The following is a 19,681-nucleotide window of genomic DNA, read 5'->3' as shown; positions in this document are numbered from 1 at the left end:
GTTAATCCCATCCTATAGATTCTAGGAAGAAATTAGCACAAGCTCAAGCAGAAAATCGGCTTTTTTATGTGTGTTTCTGCACAAGTTCTCTCCTCGAAAAACAAACATCACCAGTAACTGCCATGTTATTGCTATCTGTTGTCATTATAAACAATGGAACAGGACGCCATCTCTATTCTCAGGAGTTACTACCTGGCAGGGTTTGCACTCTCACACAGTTGAAAAGGATACTGTGCAGTAGTGCTTGTGTGAATGGAGCATCTCCTCTGGCACTTTCATCCTCACTGCGGGATGCCATCTGGCTCTGTAGGGGAAGGAAGAGAGAGCAGGGAGAGGCATAAAGACAAAAAGAAAAATAAATAAACACTCAGGTACTGACTAAGCAACCAGATGGGGGAGAAAAGTACCTGGCAGAGCTACAGCTGTAAGCTCGGCTTTTCAGCTAATTTCCTGATGTGAAATTTCACGGTAGATGGACAAAAAAAGGCAGGCAGAGGTTGGAATTGTACAATGTGAGCATAACCAAAGTGATTTCCTCGCTAGGCTGCGAAGCGAGATAATCATATTGAAAGCTGAGAGCTCACTGCTGAACCAAAAACAATCAAGGTTGCCTGTTTTTAATGGAAGTAAAGAGCTCAATGTGCAGGGGCTGCTGAGGTGAGTGAGTAAAACTTTCCTGTACATCAGCAGCATCCAGCCGCTTTGTGTGGAGGTGAAAAACATTACATTTAATTACACATCTGTACAAGTTTAGCCTGTGGCCTCCCTCTTCCACAACAGTCCGCCTGCCTTAGGCTCACCCACAGTCTTTAGACGGACTGTCATGGCAGCCTCCCACAGGTGAAGGTCGAAACCTACAGGTGATCTCATGTGTGTATGGATTCACATACACAGATGGTATCTGATGGCTCTTATTTCATCCTTTTGTGGCTACCGTAGTAACGACTATCTCCTCTTTCACGTGCATATGACGACAGAAAGGCACAATGAAGTTGAAATTGAGACACATTCCACTTAGTTTTGTATCATTGGCGTGCACAAAACTACTTTGTTTCACTACTGTCGAGTGTATTTATTTTCCTTTTGTCCGGGCGAAAATATTGAATCATGAGCTCAGGCTGAGGCACCATTGTGTATAAATAAATAAAGAAGGATTTAGACTTAGCTTTCGTGAAACATTCATTGCACTCTGGTGCTTTCATCCTCGTGGCCATGCTGCAATTTTAGTTTGATGTCGTCCACTTAACAGCATTCAGTCTGAATTGAAAACATCCTGTTTCAGTCAATGGAAGAAAGGGAGCACAAAATTGAAGTATAATTATCTTCTGCCTTTTTCAGTTATTCCATGCTGTTATGAAAGTTTGCAGCCTCTCTGCAGGACTCAGGTTAATGGAAGTGTTTCTGTTTACCCTCCAAGCTTACTCACATTCTTCTCATATATATATATGTATATATATAGATAGATAGATAGATAGTACAGCATCTTTGGAAGAATTGCTTCAGAGTTCTCTCACCTTTTGAAAAATGCACCTGTGTAATTACACCGAATGCTCCATGTTTCAGTCTGATGTTCTCACAGACAATGGGTTATAAATGGAACAGAACCAGAAATCAGTACGCTCATACTGTAATTAAACACCTTGTTCATATGCATTGATTATTTATTCTTTTTTATTTTACCTATCGACCACAGCTACAGGCACATAAATGTTCTTCTGCATTACACCTGTAGCCTAGGTGCTGCACAGTGTTTTGGCCTTTGGCCTTCATCTAAGAAGTGTAACTGAAAGACAATAACGCCACTATAAAGATCCAGCATCTTATTATTGATTAGGAATCATTACCATGGTTTCACTGAGTCGAGCAAGTGTTTTCAGCATTGCTGAGCAGTAAAAGTGTTTTCTTTCTATCTGTCTGGTGTTTGCACAATGACAGCTGTATTTTCAGGACTGCCAGTGGAGGCAGATTGCTTTGGATGTGAGAACAGATGTTAATGATTCCCACGAGTACACAGCCTGTTTATTTAAACATATTTTCATTCATGTCAAGCTTTGACTGCTTTATAAATCGCAGGTTAACAATAGATGAGTGTTGCAGGTGCACTTTTGTGGGAGTTATTTTCATTTTTCAGAGTTCATAGAATTCTATAGATGCTATGTTACACAGGCTCTGTATTCTGCAGACCTCCGTCTCCCTTTAAAAAAAAAATCCACTTGCCCATGCACTGCACTACACGGTGACAGGAGACACATAAGCCTAACAGCCTACAGCAATAAGTGTGCTATGAAACCATGAAGATACAGAAAAGGCAATGTCATAATCATAGCTTTCATTATAACCTATTAAAATCACAACCCATATTAAACAGGCTACAGCTGCAGGGGGTGACATGACATAACGTAGTACTGCTGTTTTAGTCCTTATACTTGATCACTATGCATATTTTGAGTAAAAAAGCTGCAACCTTCAGTGAATCTCAAATTTGCATATGGTGCTCCACGGTGATGACAAGCTGAACGCCACATTAATCATGGTGTCTTCATGATGATAAATCTCACTGTCAAAAGAATTTAGAGAACACACTGTACGGAAGCAACCACCACACCGCTGAGAGACCTGCTAACCAGCAGGAGCTGTGATATTTTAACTCACTGCGGCTGGCCTGAACATTAGCTGTGGACCTTTCGGTGACAGATAGATGGGGTGCTGACACTCCAACAAAAGCTTAGCAGTTGAATGGGCCACTGATGATATCGGCTGCAATCAGCCCGAACAAAAGCATTGCCTTCAAATGAGGAAACAGGTACGGCTGTGGTACGTGACTCCGGCCGCTCAGTCCATCCAGTGCAGTCACGATACCACGGCTAGGTGTATTATGAGGCGTGATACTGCTGCCGTGCTTCCATCAATCTGACGTACAGCTTGTACCAGTCAGATGTGAGGAAACACTGTGACAGAGACAGGTGCACGGTGCAGTCTTCTTATAAAGGTGGAGGGAATGCAGGCATTGTGACCGGCGGTGTGATCACATGATTTGAATAATGAGAAGTGGAATAAATGAGTTAGTTGTTTTCACCTAATTGCATTCCTGTAGTCGAACTAATGCATTAAATGTTGTAGTTAAACTTGCAGTTTGGAAGGAATGCCGCTTCTGCTCCATCAAAAAAAACATATATGTCACTATATGCACATATCTCCACCTAACTGGCTGATATTATGTTTCTGCTCATGACACATATGGACCATATGACGCAAAGGTCCTAATACAGAGGCAGATTCACCGATAATCATTTGAACCAGTTCATGTAATATGTCATTTTGTGCAGCTTGTTTTGATCAATCTTCTGGACTTTTCCTGCTGCTGGTGTGTGTGATGCTTTGTTTTATCATCTCTGTGTTTTTCATGTTTTTCTTTCCACTTGCTCTTGAGGGCAAATGTCAAATATCACATTGGCTCTTTTAAAAGCTGCACAGATGAAGCATCTCGACTGGCACATGTCTCTATACTTGTCCATCAGATTGTGCTCTGGATCTCTCCGAGTCTCCATATTAGAGGTGTAATGATGTGTGACAGCAGCGGTGGCGGCGGTGGCGGCAGCAGCGGCTGCTGACAAAAGATGAGAGAAGTCGTATTAGAGAGCATATTAACAGCTGGAGATGAGGACACGTGTTATTGGCTGGCACTGTGTTGGTGTGGTATTGGCTTTCTGGACTTAACAAAGATGGGTCTAATAAGTGTGATATCCTCGGGTCACTCTGATCAAAAGGAGAAGCCAAATGAGCTCTGGTGCTCTGTGCGGCGCGGCTTTGATACAACGACACACAGCGTCCTCTTCTACTTCAAATGAGCTTCATATGTATTGGCATTTATAGTGGACAGTTTCATGAAGCAGTTCAAAGGACCAAGTCATGGTGAAAATTAAAGGTGCATGCCTGTAATTTCAGCGGTCAGCAGTCTGTTGTCCAGCCCTCCTGCTGCTGATTGAAAAACCGTGTTTCACTTTCCCATCGACCCGAACACCTCTGTCTTTATCCTGCTCAAACATCCTGTCACTAATCGCACACTCTACCCACAATCTGTCACTCACTTCCGCCAACCCCCAACGTTGTTTTTATCAATTACTCAATCACCAGAGTCACTCTGATCAATAGGAAACGACAAGCAGGATTAAGCACGGGAATGTCTCTTAGCCACCATTAAACCCACTTTAATGGTGTGTTACATTACCTGTGTGTAAAGTTCAGTGTTTTATGGATACACCAATCAATAATGTGTGTATAAATCATGGATCAGAAGACCGCCTTTAATAGAAACATACACACAATCAATAGGATTGCATTGTTGATGTGCATTATCGACGTGTCACCCGTCCCCATTCAAATATACCTGTAAAATGCCTCTTGTAGCTCTTCCTGCTTCCTGTTTCATTCTGATCGCCTCAGTGTGCACGGCTCCATCTGCATCAGCACCAAGTTGAAGGCAAAATGAGCCAGTGAGTCAGTCAGTGTTGGGGAGTAACGGATTACATGTACTGGCGTTACGTAATTAGAATACAAAATATGAGTAACTGTATTCCGCTACAGTTACACTCTAAAGAGATGGTAATCAGAATTCAGTTACATTGTTGAAATCAGTGGATTACACGGCGGTAGATCCACGTGTTTATTCACTCTGCTGGATGAAACGTCATCGTAACTCACGCAAAAAATCATCGTATTCTTACAACAAAGATCTTGTTTACAGCAGATGTCTGACTCTCCTGACCGCTTGTTTCATCGTGTGGTCATATACGTGTGTATGACAGTGAATATTCATTGGAGTGAGAGCTCTTACCGTCAATACATCATCTTTGATCAAAGCTAAAGTTTTTGGTTCATGTCAGCAAAGTGGACAGAAAGCTGCATGAAGCGGGCGACAGAGAGGACAGAGCAGCTGGACCAATGGGGGGTCAGAGTCTGAGGATGAAGCGCTGCGTGCTTAATGCTCCTCAGTCATGAAGCCGGTACACTGTTAGCATCACTTGAAGAAGTGAACTAGTTAGCTGCTAGCTGCTAGCTAACTCCGTCCAAAACGGAGGCTGATTAACGTGTCTCTTGCAGTCAGCTGGTTTTATACGTGGTAAAATGAGTCTGTTTTATGGACGTATTCAACTATTTTTTTTGTGTGTTTAAAAATGTAGTCAGCCAGGGCTGATTGCTGCACTCTATCACTTAAAATGCAATTCAAGTAATTGGAGTATTCAGAATATTGTACTCAGACTGAGTAATGTAACGGAATACATTACAAATTACGTTTTAGGGCATGTAATCTGTATTCTGTAACTGAATACTTTTTATTCTTCCCAACACTGAAGCCAATTAGTAACTGGATGAGCTGCATGTATAACATTGTTTTGTCACCAGGCAGCTATTTATGGGCCATTCCACCAAATCGGTGCCATTTACGTCCCCATGAGATTATTTGTGTAAATATATATTAAAATTGACTATAGAACACATTTTATTGTTAAGGAAATTGTCTTGAACCTTGACCTGATTGCCAGCTTAATATAAATAATTGCAATTATTTAAAAAACCTACTAAACCTAGTGAAAATTAGCACATTGTGTGTGTCCCCAGTCTCTAATACAACAGTGTACCATGAAATATAATAATTAAAATCAAATAGAAATGTTTTATTTTTTACATTTTTGTATGACTCTATATTCCATCTCTGATTTAAAGATGTTTTTTTTTTAATAAATTTATAATACTGTAGTTAAAATATACATTTTAGTCATGTCCCTATGTTTTACCTCAGTCCTGTTACCCTAACACATCCCCCTCTATAAAAAAATTGGAACATTCCACAAGTCACATGGTCAACAGGAAGTTGCATTATCTAGTTCTTCTAAGGAACATGGGCAGACCAAAAGTAAGGTCTCTCTTTTTCTTTTCTGTATATTTGATGATATTTTAACTGTGGCTGAGACGGTCAATATAAACATTCAGTCCTGTTACCTTGTTTTTTGTTAGATGTTAGTTTTTATTTTAAAAAAATACATATTTTTGGTGAATTAGTAGATGTGCTAGATGTCCTCATGCTGCTAGCATGGACGCCATATTGCTATATTTCATGTTTTAGCTAATTCTTTGCTAAAAACTCAGTCCTGTTACTTTCAGTCCTGTTACTGATATAGTGAGTAACAGGACTGTGTTACTGTAACAGGAGTGAGTATCCCCCTTTATTTAATTGATTTTTTTAAGGTTTATATCAGTTTTTTGATACTGTTGACCTGAATACTAAGGCTGGGGACACAATACATGACTTCCCCAGTATTCAGTAGTTCCCATGTCACACCCTCTCTTTTTCATTGACATGAAATGTTTGCAGTTGGGTTGGTGAACAGTTCACACTACACCACTGTAGTGTAACCCAAACCCTAACCTGACAGGGAATTAAGGGTGAAATCAGACAAAAAAAACTGTGTAGTGTGTCCCCAGCTTAAGTTAGTAAGCTTTAGTTTACACATAAGGTCAGTTTGACAATATAAATGCTATTCTTACAGGGAAAAAATCCACCATTAACTGCTGCAGAAAAGCAGCGGCGCTATCGTGCACGACGTGATGCAGACCCAGGGAGGCGACAAAAATATTTACAGAAAGAACATGACAAGTACAGGAGTGACATAGAGTCAGGCAAGAAGAAAAGAATCTATAATGTCAGTGAGAGGGAAAAGCGCAGACGACGCAGAAAGTGGAGGGAGACTTATCATAGGTTAAAAGCAAGAAAAGAAGCTCAAGAACTCATCATTACACCTCCAGACACCCCCCAAGTATCACCAGTTGACCCTGCAGATCCACAGCCAAGAATTTCCAGGTCCAATATTAGTTTCTGAACACAGCTCCTGTCACATTATGTGTATGGTTTGGCAAGTGTATTTGTCAAATGTGTAATAATTAAATATACAATGCACTCTCATTAAATTGTTAACATTTAATGTTTTTCTCATGATGGGTTTTAGGCAGCAAAATGAAGGGAGGAGAAGAAGCAGAAAAAAAATTAAAAAGCTTAAGGAACAAATTCAAGAACTGCAGATGCTTCTGAAAAAACAAGTTCGAAAAACAGAAAAGTACAAGAAACAAACCCAGCGCATGAAAAAGAATAATCCATCTCCACGTAAAAAGGTTAAGAAACAGATGAGACAGCTTCCTCGTGAAGCTATTCAGAAGACCCTTTTGTTTCATGAGGCTCTTGTACAGGACATCCGAAATAAGTACACAAAAGCACAGGGGGAGAAGGAAAGGCAAATCATCGCAAAGATAGTAACAGGAAAAGTTTTGAAAAAGTACAGACTACAGCGTTTTGCTTTAAACTCATTGGGCTTTTCAAAGAAAAGATGGAACCATGAGAAGGAGGGGAGGTTTAACTTCACCTATGATCGGAAGCGAAACAACAGGATTGCAGCTGGTCTAATAGAGAGGGTGAGAGATTTCTATTTAAGAGATGATGTGAGTCGCATCACAACTGGGAAGAAGCAGACCATCACTCAAAAGAAAAACAGAAAACAAAAACGTTTCCTGTCTGATACGATGAAAAATTTGCACAGGAAGTTTCTGGCAGAAGATAAAAGCTCCATTTCCTACTCCCTCTTTTGTTTGCTCCGACCTTTTTGGGTTTCTCATCCAACTCTGAGTGATCGGGACACATGCATGTGCAAGATGCATGAGAATCTGGGCTTTCTTGTGCAGAAGCTGCACCAGTTGAAAGTGATCAACACAGTCAACCTGGATGATCTTGTGAAAGCCATCACATGTGACACACACAGTATTGAGTGCATGTATGGACAGTGCGCTGAGTGCAAAGATCTTTCCTGCCCAGTGTCCAGCCAGTATAATCCACAGAGTCAAGTGTCTTATCTCCAGTGGGCAATTGTGGATAAGGAGCACAAGAATGACCCCAATGGCAAAACATCTAAAATCACAATCAAAAAAGAGCTACTTGGCACACAAGAAGAACTACTGGAACAGATGAATCTTCTTCTGCATAGATTTAAACGACACATGTTCAACATCAACAACCAGTTTTCCCATTACAGGGCACTGAGGCATGGCTTGAAAGCACATGAATGCTTAATTCATGTTGATTTTTCTGAGAATTACCTCTGCAAGTACAGCACAGAAATTCAAGCAGTGCACTTTGGAGCATCCCACCAGCAGGCAACACTGCACACAGGTGTGCTTTATATGCATGCAATGCCTCAGCCAATGTCCTTCTGTACAGTGTCACCTTCAAGACAAAAAGGCCCACCAGCTATCTGGCAGTATTTGTCACCAGTGCTTGATTACCTACAAAGTGCACATCCAGAGGTCTCTACTATCCACTTTTACAGTGATGGCCCTTGTACTCAGTACAAACAGCGTGGAAATTTTTTCCTGTTTTGCACTGAGCTGTTCAGAAGAGGATTCGCTGCTGGCACATGGAACTTCTTTGAAGCAAGCCATGGGAAGGGTGCCCCAGATGGTGTGGGAGGGGCACTGAAGAGAAGGGCTGACAGTCTGGTCAGCAAAGGGACAGATATTCCTGATGCTGCAGAGCTGTTTTCTGCGTTGCAAAAGACAGACACAACAATAAAGTTGTTTTTTGTCAAAGAGGAAGCTGTTGAAAAAGCAGTTTCAATGATGCCCAACAACGTGCCACCAATTCCATCAACCATGAGAATGCATCAGGCAGTAACCCTAACTCATGGCAAACTAATGTACAGGGATGTCAGCTGTTTGTGCTCAGAAACACAAAATCTTAAGTGTGAATGTTTCAACACAAAGCATTTCGTGTTCAATCAGCAGGCAGCTCCTGGAACTCTCACAGACACAGAAGTCCTATGGCAAAACCCTGATGTTGTAGGAAAATGGTGTGTCCTGAAATATGAAGGTGACCTTTACCCTGGGATCATCATGGACACAAGTGAAACACACATACAAGTGCGTTGCATGCAGAAAATTGGAGTGAACAGATTTTTCTGGCCAGCGCGGGAAGACATTATGTGGTACCTCTTTGAGGACATTGTATCTCTCATCCCTCCCACAAAACCAGTCACTGGTCGACACATGGAAATTGAAAAAGAAGTGTGGGCAAAACTACAGAAGTTTTCTTAAAAAAAGGTTAGACTAAGAAGTTTGTTGTCATGACTTTTACCTGGACCACTATTTGATAGTTGCTGCATCCTGACCAAAAATGTTTTTAACTTGTAGGCAATGGAAGGATCTTAAGACTTCTTCTTCTTTTGCAGAAGAGAACAATAGTAGAACATCTACCAACAGCTTTCTGCAGAAAGGAGCAACACACTATCTGTCCCACCATCCCACCATCTTATGATCACACTTTTTACTCTATCTTTCTTTAATTCCTGTTACCTGACTTCATTCCTGTTACACATGTTTTTTCCTGTTACCAGATAGTTTTTTCTAAAAAATCTGTATAACCAGTTCTTTTTAAATGAAATGAATACAGTGTTTTTAAAACAGTTTAATAAATGGCACAATTTTTAAAAAATCAGCAAAGTTGTGTTTGGGGATTTTTTTTTATATTAAAAATTACGTTGTGTTTTGTAAACAAGTACAACTTGGGTCCATACAAAGTTATTTTTTGGCAAAAATATAAATAATTTAACATATGGCCATTCATTTCCTAAAACTGATTGATTATATGAGGGCAAAACAAAAGAGATATTTGAATATGATTTAAAAACAGCTTTTTAAAAGACACTAGAGTTTCCGTAACAGGACTGAGGAAAATGCGTCCATTGTCTGCTTAGATACCTTGTAAAAAAATAAATAAATGTCCCTGAGATGGACCATTATTTATTTTGAATAGTTAAGCATGTTTATTATTAGACTGCGTCTTGAAAAAAGATAAAAAAAAATATTTATTTTGGAAGAATTATCACATGCAAATGGCACCCATTCGGTAGAATGTCCCTTATGGCAAAAATTAAAGTTTTAGAGTTCCTCAAGAAAAACTGCAAAGTCACTGTATCACTCACACGATTTGTTATTAATCTATTAATATTCTATTTGGCTAGCTTTGTCTGATGTGTGTCCTAACAATTAGTATATGACAGGTTCATTTTGGGACTTGATGTGTGCTGGCCTTGGTGTGATTGATGGGAACATTATTGGTTACTCGACCCTATATTCAGAAAAAAAAAAAAAAATCTGTGATGGATGTTCTCTGCCTTATTTTGGAGGGCATCTGGTCCAAATGTCCTCTAGGAGGGAGAACAGAGTGTGCACCCTTATTTATTTTAAAGTGCTGGAGCAAGATCTCGTAGACAGATGGAGGTGAAGTTCCAAACTGCTCCCCACCTTCCACCTCAGCTCTCAATTTATTTGATGTATGTCCGAAAATAAGAAAAAAAAAACACCAAGACATTTAATCAATAGTTTAAATAAACTTAGATTGTAGGCCGCAGTGAGATGAAAGGATCCTCTATAACCAAAACGTATAATTGTTTTATATTAGAGGAGGGCCAGAGAAGCATTTTGACAAATGAACGCCATAGAAAAATGACCTCTGATCCACCAGGGGGCGCCTTCTTCACCACAGCTCAAAGTGCTGCCTATAGTCTAACATGACAGTGTCCCTGGTCCAATATTCAGTTGTTGTTGTTGAGGGTGTGACTCGTTACCGTGGTTATTTTTTAACGCCTAGCCCCAGTCAAGAGTGAAAAACGAAACTTAGCCCCTGACTCCTGGGTGAAATTTATCTAATACATTTTAATATATTACAGTAAACATACTTAAATTTGAAACATTTTAAAACAAACAGGTTGATTTTGGAATGAATTAGACATATTTAATCTCATAAAATAAATTAGTGCAGTTGAATTTACATTACATTGGGAATAATGATTTTAATTTATTTTTCACTATAACAGGATGAACATGCTCATGCAAGCAAAGGATGACACATTTCACTGATTTGAAAAAAGGGGATTTTTTTTACTTCTTGTTCCAGTTCATTTGCCGGTCTCTGCCTGATTATCTGTGTTTGGACCGTTACTTAAGAACTTTTTTTTTTTTTTTACATTTTCTCTCGCCTCCTGAGTCTCTGATCTGCACAGAATCTATCTAATCTTATCTACATGAGCCTGGACTCCTTATACACTCACGCTCTTTACACTTCCCTGGACTGACAGCAAACATCAAAAGTCCATCAAACAGAGCCAAGAGATGAGCCAGGAGTGGGGGGAGGGTGAGGACTTCCAACTAGAACTAGGAGCGCTCTGAATAAAATGAGTGAAAGATGCCTGATGCCATCTAACATTCTGTTCTGGGAGTGATAAGAGGTTCACCCCGCCCAGATAGAGAGCAGGGACGCTCCTGCAAATGAACATCAATTCAGACGTAAAGTGGCACAAATTGGAGATGATTGCTCCCATGGAGCTGATACATTTCTCAAGGCAGGAACAAAGAGGAATAAAAAGGCAGATCTAATTTTGACAGATTCCTATTAGGATGCTTTTTAGTGGCTCTCTCTCTTTCTGCACACATGCTTAACACATATATGCACCAGGTGTGATCAGCCTCACACACAAGAATCAGACTCCAGATACATTTTTTTCAGCTCACATCTGAATGTTTGAGTTGTTTTGAGTGATAAAAGCCTGTGTTGTGAGAGCTGTGTACGTGTGCGTGGGTGTCCAGAGGAATCTCAGAACGACACTGCAGTAAAACCTTCACAGAGATAAAAGTCGGTTTGAAGAGGTGCCTGCCTGACCTCGAGGTTTCTCCTATAAGGATGGGAAGAAATAAGGAGGGAGCTCCACACATCTCTGCCTCTACTGTGCCTTTTGTTTAAATATTTTGAGTGATGGAAGTGAGGTGATACTGTGCACTGAGCGAACTCTATATGACATATTGTCTGTGGCGCTACATGAAGCGGTAATTAAATGGTTCGTGCACACAACGTGTAATTTAATCTCCGGTTTTATTCCTGTTCAATGATTATTTATTCAATTTAAAAGAAAAGAAAATAGAACATGAACAATGGTATTTTAAATATTTTCCTTCTAACTTTACTCTTCTCAAGAGCACAGTGTGTTTTTGAGAAATAGGAAACGACAGTTTGGCATTTTAAAAAGCCATCAAGGAGTCACAGCAGTATTATCACTGGCCTCCCATGTGATAATATGTTCCTATTTTTCACAATATTTATAACAATTAACATTGTTTTTCTCCCCAAGCAACATGTCTGTGTATATCTAACCCATTACTTTTAATGACCAAAACTAAAAGTTTAAAATGAAAGTGAAGTGACGTTTGAAAGACAATAATGAATAAATTAATAAATGTATGGGGAAAACAGCACTTAAACACAGACTAGCATTGTAAAAAAAACTGGCTAACAGACCATAAGCCATCTCTGGGAAAAATGTGTTTGAGGGTCACCTTTAGTTTTTGGGTGGGTCTGTGTCCCTTTCACTAACATAGTGAAGAATGGGGTCAGCCAGCCACCAGGGGGCGATACAGATGTTTTTGCCTTCGGGGCTCAAACTTGAAGCCCATGCGGAAGTATCAATTTTTTTACAACTCACTTGTTATAATTATATTCGTACTTAAAATTACACATAATTATGGGCGTTGCCGCTTGAGTGACAGACAGTTGTCGTATCACAGCACGTTTCCTGCTTCCCTGATCGCCCGCCCCCCTAAACTCTGCTCGTGCTCCCCCTCTTTATCCATATTTGGAGTTTTGGCGGACGTGATGCTGCCAACATGGGTCATGATGTCACGGAAGCTCTGTCGATAGTTTTTACTGTCAATGTTTTGGCCTCAGTTTTGGGGGAGCTCCACAGTCAAGCACAGTCAGTAAATTTCAGTGTACAGAAGGCAAAGGTAAAAGCTAGTATGACATTATTAGCAAGTGTTCTTACGTTTTAAATAGTCTCTGTTCTACTGTAAAATAATCAGTCAGCCAGGTCACGCGGTGCACCAAGAGCATAAGTGTTATACAAACCACTCATTCATATATATTGTACGCTTCTCATTTTATTGTGTTACTATGACTCTGTCATGGAATACTTTTTTTAAATGTATCTCTTGAACACTACCAGGAAATCCTAACCTGAGCTCGGATCTTAATTTGCATATCAATTTGCCGGAGCTCCTGCTGTTAGCTGGGGGAGGGAGCTATACAGAGCCTGGAATCACCAGACGTCTGTACTGATCTGTTGCTACAGGTTGTGATTATCCAGCAGACCAAAATAGTTTGCTGTGTCAAAAGTTTCTAACTTAAAGCTGCACTAATTAGAATTTTAAGTCGTGCTCTTCAAAAACTTTTAAAACAAAAGTATTTCTTATTTTTATATTTGTGAGACAGAAAGGTTTGTGGTTGTGGGGCTGTAGTGTAAACAGACACTCCGACTGTGGTTCTCCTACATGTGCTGAGCATTTTAGCACCTTTAAGCTTATTGTTTTTGTTCAGTTTGATTGTTTTTTCAGGTTTTTTAAGCTACTTACACCACAAACAACGCATTAACTTCAATAACAATAATGATATTTTCTTATTTTTTAGGATATGCAAATAATTCCAGATATTCCAGATTTCCAGATTTTTTTTTTTTGCGATTTTTTCAAAAAAAAAGAAAATATTGATAATAACTGTGACTATGAACTGTACTGCTATACTGATGAGTAAGGACATCTTGTATCCAGCTTCGAGCTGACAATAAGTCATTACTTGTCGAGTCAATAAATTTTAATAGAATACACAAAAGGATTTTACTGGCCTGAGAGGAGCTGGCATCCCTGCAGACTGCAGAGTTTCTATAATCAAATCAAGATTGAAATCCTTTTTTCTTCCAGTGTGCACAGGTGTGCTGTCCATGTGGAATGCTGCTGCTCTTCCAGGATTATGACAGTGAAGGATCCTTCAGGCTCATTTTTTAGGATAATCACTACTAATATATAGGCAGCTGATGGCTAACTCTGGCTTGGTGGAAAAATTAATGCAAATGGTTGCAACCTGTAGACTGTATAGTCTCCAGTCTATAGGGCCTGGAACATGTCAACCCTGTCTTTTCCACAGTGTCCAAATCTAATGAGATAAAATCACCTGCTACTGGATGCCATCTCTGACACTGAGGAGGAGAAAAAATTGGACAGAAATTGGACAGAAAGTGAGAAAAGCCGTGTGGATAAGCAGGAAAATTCCACAAGATTTCTCCACACAGTCCATCAAGGCGTGAGGACTGTTGATTATAGCTGACATTTACAGCACGGAGCGGGTTTTATGCCTCAACAGCCACTTGTTGCTATTGCATTTCAGAGAGGACAATTAAAATGTCCATATTCATAATGTCATCCTTATTAGTATGTTAGATAGTTGTCAAATACACACTTGGAATCTCAGATCTGACATTTAGTGGCCCTGTGGGAAAGCTGGAATAAAGGAAGGAAGTGATTATTATTGTCTGCGCAGCTTTCATCCAAAATAATTACAGTATTCTTTCCGGATGATTGATAACCTCAGTGCTGCTGTGTGAAGCCTCTGTTTCCTCCACGCTGATTAAAGGGTGTGTGTGTGTGCATCTGTGATGTTATATTAATGATTATAATGGCTTCAAGAATGCACACGGCCAATGCATCAATCTATGTTGCATCATTGACTCATCAGAGGAAGGGAGGCTGTATTCATTGGAGGTAGCAGCTCCTGAATTGGTACACAGGCATGCATCATCTTTACTGATTAGAGTCCGAGTTGTAGAACCAGACGGTCTCTGCTAGCCTGTGTTAGCAACGGGTTACACGTCTGATTATTGGGCCGATTTTTACCATGAAAATCTGCAGTAGAATGCAGGAGAGATCAGACCTGAGTTCAGATCCACTCATGTTCTGAAATCCAGCTATCAGAACATTAAACATATTTTACAATGAAAAATCCGATCCCCCCCCCCCTCCTATACAAATGACACTTATGTGAGTAAATGCCATATAGTGTTAGAGCAGCATTAGTGTCAGCTTAAACAGAAGATGAAAAAAATGGTGCGATGGCCTCTAAAAATGTCAAAAGAATTAAGGTCTCCCGATGCTCCCTGACAGTTTAATACAAACTGTATGACAGGCAGAAATAATAGATAATCAAAGAGAGGTGGAATAACCAGTCTGCAGTCTGTGGAGCGATTGTCTCCAGATGTGGTGGCTTCTCACTGCAGTCTGTGGAGCAAAATGTTCTGCTGGCAGCTGCTTCCTGTTTTCCAAGGCTGCAGTAAATCTGCTTCTGCCTTTAACGTCTATGCTGTCAGTAATACTGCACGGCTACAATAACTGTTGTCCTTTATCAGCTGGTGTACAATGTAGGTACACCGTCAGACGCCCACGGCCCCTGAGGTCTTTTGTGTTCACCGAGCAAGATGCCACAGATACTAGAAATATGCTGCACCCCGCCACCGGATCCCTTTGCATCGAGAGAACACCTTTAAATCATCATGTGAAGCGTTTGTGCTGCCCGAAAGAATTTAGAAAATAAATATGATTTTGTTTGTTTCATTTGAAAGGTCCAATTACTCATGCTGACACACGAATGTCCTTCCAGGGTTTAGCGGAGGCCAGACTCTCCTACTGTGATGGACTGAGGGATCCTTCAGGACATGCAAATAACTCCACAAACAACTCCAGGAGTGTGCGTGCCATCAAACCTGCACCTGCCAGCTGCCCCCCCCCCTACACACCCTACCACCCCACCCGCCACAGACGGTGCAGGTATGTACATGTGTTTGACTGGAGGCAGGCTGAGCTGCAGTCCATCACTCATCCCGTGTGTTTACTCGTGGCCACAAACGTCCGCCTTGCTCCCCTTTCCTGGAGACACTTTTTCTGCATTCTCTGTCTAGGTGCGACCGTCTGTCTGGTGTAGCTGCAAATGAGAAAGAATGTCAGAGTTAAAACAGCTCCATGGGGGAAAAAAGTGTATCTACTGGGGGATACAGTAACATCCCAGATCAATATACAGTCTATTTGAGACATGATGAAAATGCAGTCGCTCACATCATTGACAGTTAGATGTGTGATTCCCACTTGGAAAGCAGGACTGTTGAAAATAGCACCTAAAAGGACAAAATCTCATTTTTTCTTTGTATTCAGGATCAAAAGACAATATTGTAGATGGCTGAAGCCATTTTTTTTTACGAGGACCATGGTACATAAGCAAGTGCACATAAGGAAGAGAACCTACATATATACAATTATAGGAATTTATGCATCTACATGTGAAGCAAGCATTGACAGGAAAAGAGACATGATGGCTCCAACATGCAATCAAATGCTAATATTTGCTAATTGGCAAAGTTTTTTATGATTTTCATGGCATTATATTTAACATATCTATATGTTAGATATCTATATCTAACATATACACTTACATACATAAACCCATACAGTTAATATGTTGACATAATTGTGCATAAATACCAACTGTATTTCAAAATTGTGTGTTTTCTTATTAGATAGTCACAAAGCCACAACCTCTGTTGCTAAGAAATGAAGCCCATAAACTGCAGTTCCTCCCATGGCCTCTAGGGGCTGAGAGTCAATCCCCATAGAGCTCCATGTTAACATGTCCAACTGTACAGCAGCAATAAACAGCAATAACTCCGGAACAACTACACAGGGGTGGATATTTCTACGACTTAGCTGCTAGCCTCATGCTGCTATCTCCATGCTCAGCATGCAGTCGTTTTCAGTCAGTCCATTGATTACGGGACAAAGCGCAAGCGTGCCCTTCAGAGAAGGAGACAGATATCAGTAGTTCTAGCAGCAAATTCCCGTTCATTGTCATCCATGTGACCTCTGACCTCATCACACTGCTTCTGTTCTCTCAGGTCCTGAGACTTTCTCATTATAACACCCAGATCGCACCTGTAACCTGTCCCTGACAGGTCGGGATCAATAACTACTAATCAGTGCATTATTAGGGTGAGTCTGTTGGTCTCTGAGTGGCAGGTTCTTTAGACCTGATGCTGACTTTAATTTGAATGGATTCAGTGTTATCACTAGCTGCTTTTACACAGATTGTACGACTCAGTGATGCAAAAGAAGAAACCAGGCTAGCAGCACCCATTCATTAATAAAGGTGCAGCAAACAGGCTCACTGATGCAAAAAACGAGGTATAAATCCTCATTAAAAGCACATAAAGAAGCTTTTTATCTCTAATAATGTCAATGACAAAATCTATGTGTGCATCCTTGATAGGGTTTCCTTCCTTCCCAGGACTTCCTTGAGAGACAGAAAGGAAACTCCACTTGTTGTTTTTCACTTTTTTTCTGTGTGAGTGGAAGACATGACTCACAGTGACGTCTCATCATTAAACTTAACAGCACAGGAGGGTCTCACACCTTTGGCCCTGAGAGAGTCACGCTAAGTTTTCAGCAGACCAGCTGGTCATTTTCTGTGCCTCTCCCAAAAATATCCGAATAAATCATGTGGAAATGAATGGTAAGAGTCCACACAGGACCACTCACTGTTGAAGTGGCCATGTCCCCCTCTAAAGAACAGAGAAGAGCAGCTTCTCAAGTACACAATTAAAATTTAATAGCTGGAAATAAAGCACTCGGTAAGGGCAATACAGACCTGTGGAGTGAGAAACGTGGCAGCCAGCAGAATAAAATAACAATCGAGCAGCTTAACACTACCCCTGCCCATTTTCCACTCCAGGGTTGTCAGTATTGAAATGTATTTCTCAGAAATGTGCGCACTCAATGCAACAAAAGCCACATCAAATCTTTTTTATACCTCTAATAATAGAAAAGAAATATGACTTAAATCCCTACAGTGAAGGATCCATGGTGTAAGGAAGCAGGTTGGATATCAAAGATGAAAAACGCCTCCTGCTTTCTATTGTACTGCAACAGTTCCTGTGAAATGACTGTGATTTTTTATTTTTTTTTCTAAAAAAGTAAGTGTGCGTGCACATTTTTATTTGACGCCGAAGGCCGGATGATGTGGGGATTTGTAGCGGAGAGGGCAGAGAGCGGCGTGTGGGTCCAGCAAAATGTAATGTAATGTAATGTAATCAATGCTCCGCTCACACACTGCAGCCTGCAGAGAACTGGTGAGGATGGGAGGGAGTGTGTGATCCCCACGGTACACATCACCTGTAAATTACACATTGGTGTTATAGAGCGCCTACAATCCTCTCCAAATGACATTTGTGATGAGAAGTTTGGCTTCAGATTTCCCTGCGTCCTCGCTCAGACTGGATGTGCTGGGCTGGCTCTGATTAATGCTATGCAGAGTCACGTATTAATTACAAGGTGTTTTTTCAAATTATTTGGCCTCCCTTGAAATTTAATTCATCAATAATTGGAATCTACAAAGAACACTGTGCTCCAGCGGATGTCCCCGTGGATTCACTGCGGATCTCTGTAACTTGGTGGGATTGGTTCACAGGGAAAAGTCTCCCTATTGTAGCCAAAGAAAACATTTTTTCTTCCTCCCAGTCCTCCGTAGAAACTCTGTCATTTGACATCTTTGGCATTCAGTCAGCTCTCTCTAGTAAAGAGTAACTCATAAAAAATGTAAAAGCGGAATAAATTACTGGAGTAGCAATGGCTAAAAAGAGATGGAGAGTTTTTTTGGCAGTGAAGTGATCTGTCCACACACACACACACACAGAAACACACAGCAGTTCTGCTGTACTGTGGCATGATGTAAAGGGTCAGAGTTTGTTGTAGCTGCTGCTGAGTTTCAAGAATAAAACCTTTAAATGTTGAATGAAGCTGCAGGGAGAGTTGGACATCGTGATGGATGGTTTTTGCTTTGTGAGTCTTAAGCTGGGGGATTTTTTTTTTCCACGATTTCTTGTCAGGCAATGTCAGCACCATTGTTGCAGCAGTAGTTGGGGACAGTCGTCATGTGTAGTCGGCACCAAAATCTGATCCGACCCGACCTCAGTCGCAGTCATTCAGACATGTTTGTGCTGTCCAAAGTAAGTGAACAGCATCATGTTGTGATGCCTCTTTGCATAGGTCAGATGCTGATTGGGTAAAGGTAGGGTAGGAGATTTCATTCTGATGTACTTTTTGTTAAATTAGTGTAACTTCTCTTTACAATCCGATAGCAACCAATTAGTTCGGCAGTTTGGCATTAAAACGAAGAATATGAATCATCCTTGGAAGCTATAAAACACTAAAAACATCAGCCAATCCTCCGGGTGGACCCTGCATGGAGTATTGGCTGGTTGTCACTCTCTTCCTGCTCTGCGCGCACCAGAGAGGTACGTGCATGATGGCCGAAGTCACAGACGTCTTCAGGTAATGCTCGTCCATGTGATTGGGAGGCGTGGCTTCGGGGTGAGCTCTGAGAGAAAGCGGCGTGTGTTTACTTTCCAAATCTGGCTGACTCTCACTGAGTTTTCAAAATCTCCTACCCTACCTTTAAACATAACTAAATCAGCAACAAACTGTGCAAGACTCTTATTTTGAAAACTCAGTTTTCATGTCGTCAGTAAAATCCTTTTCTTCCTGCATCAGGTTTCTGTCCTGTGACTGTGTCAGCTTGAGAACACTAACATGGAAGCTTAGTGAGAGGTGAGATCCACACTGTGCGCCTGTCCTCTTCACTGCGTGCCTGATTTACTTAAGACTGCTGATCCATCACAGCATTCTCACCATGAAATAAGGCTGGATTAAATATCAGTGTAGT

General features: G+C 40.8%; 1 protein-coding gene across 5 annotated transcripts; it reads left to right on the top strand.

Moving 5' to 3' along the window:
* The first annotated feature begins 5,866 nt into the window (after positions 1-5,866).
* Positions 5,867-9,512, top strand: LOC114437751 (uncharacterized). Of its 5 annotated transcripts, none has more exons than XM_028408621.1 (3): positions 5,867-5,914; positions 6,549-6,859; positions 7,005-9,512. In XM_028408621.1, exons 1-3 carry the CDS (start codon positions 5,900-5,902, stop codon positions 9,133-9,135), a joined length of 2,457 nt encoding a protein of 818 aa, XP_028264422.1. In that variant the 5' UTR covers positions 5,867-5,899; the 3' UTR covers positions 9,136-9,512. The 5 variants fall into 5 exon arrangements, with proteins under 5 accessions (XP_028264422.1, XP_028264425.1, XP_028264426.1 ...); XM_028408622.1 differs by lacking the exon at positions 5,867-5,914 and having other exon boundaries at positions 6,350-6,859; positions 7,005-9,141; positions 9,270-9,512; XM_028408623.1 differs by lacking the exon at positions 5,867-5,914 and having other exon boundaries at positions 6,350-6,859; positions 7,005-9,141; positions 9,232-9,512.
* The last annotated feature ends 10,169 nt before the right edge of the window (positions 9,513-19,681 follow it).

The sequence above is a fragment of the Parambassis ranga genome, chromosome 6 (genome assembly GCF_900634625.1).
Source record: "Parambassis ranga chromosome 6, fParRan2.1, whole genome shotgun sequence".
In the NCBI taxonomy this organism is placed as follows: Eukaryota; Metazoa; Chordata; class Actinopteri; family Ambassidae; genus Parambassis; species Parambassis ranga.
Note: the sequence above shows the minus strand (reverse complement) of the source record. Positions and strands in the feature narration are given on the sequence as shown.

Bases quoted from the DNA above. Each gene is read 5' to 3' on its own strand.
- LOC114437751 (XM_028408621.1), top strand. The intron at 6,860-7,004 runs GTCCAATATTAG...GATGGGTTTTAG, and splicing joins CCACAGCCAAGAATTTCCAG to GCAGCAAAATGAAGGGAGGA.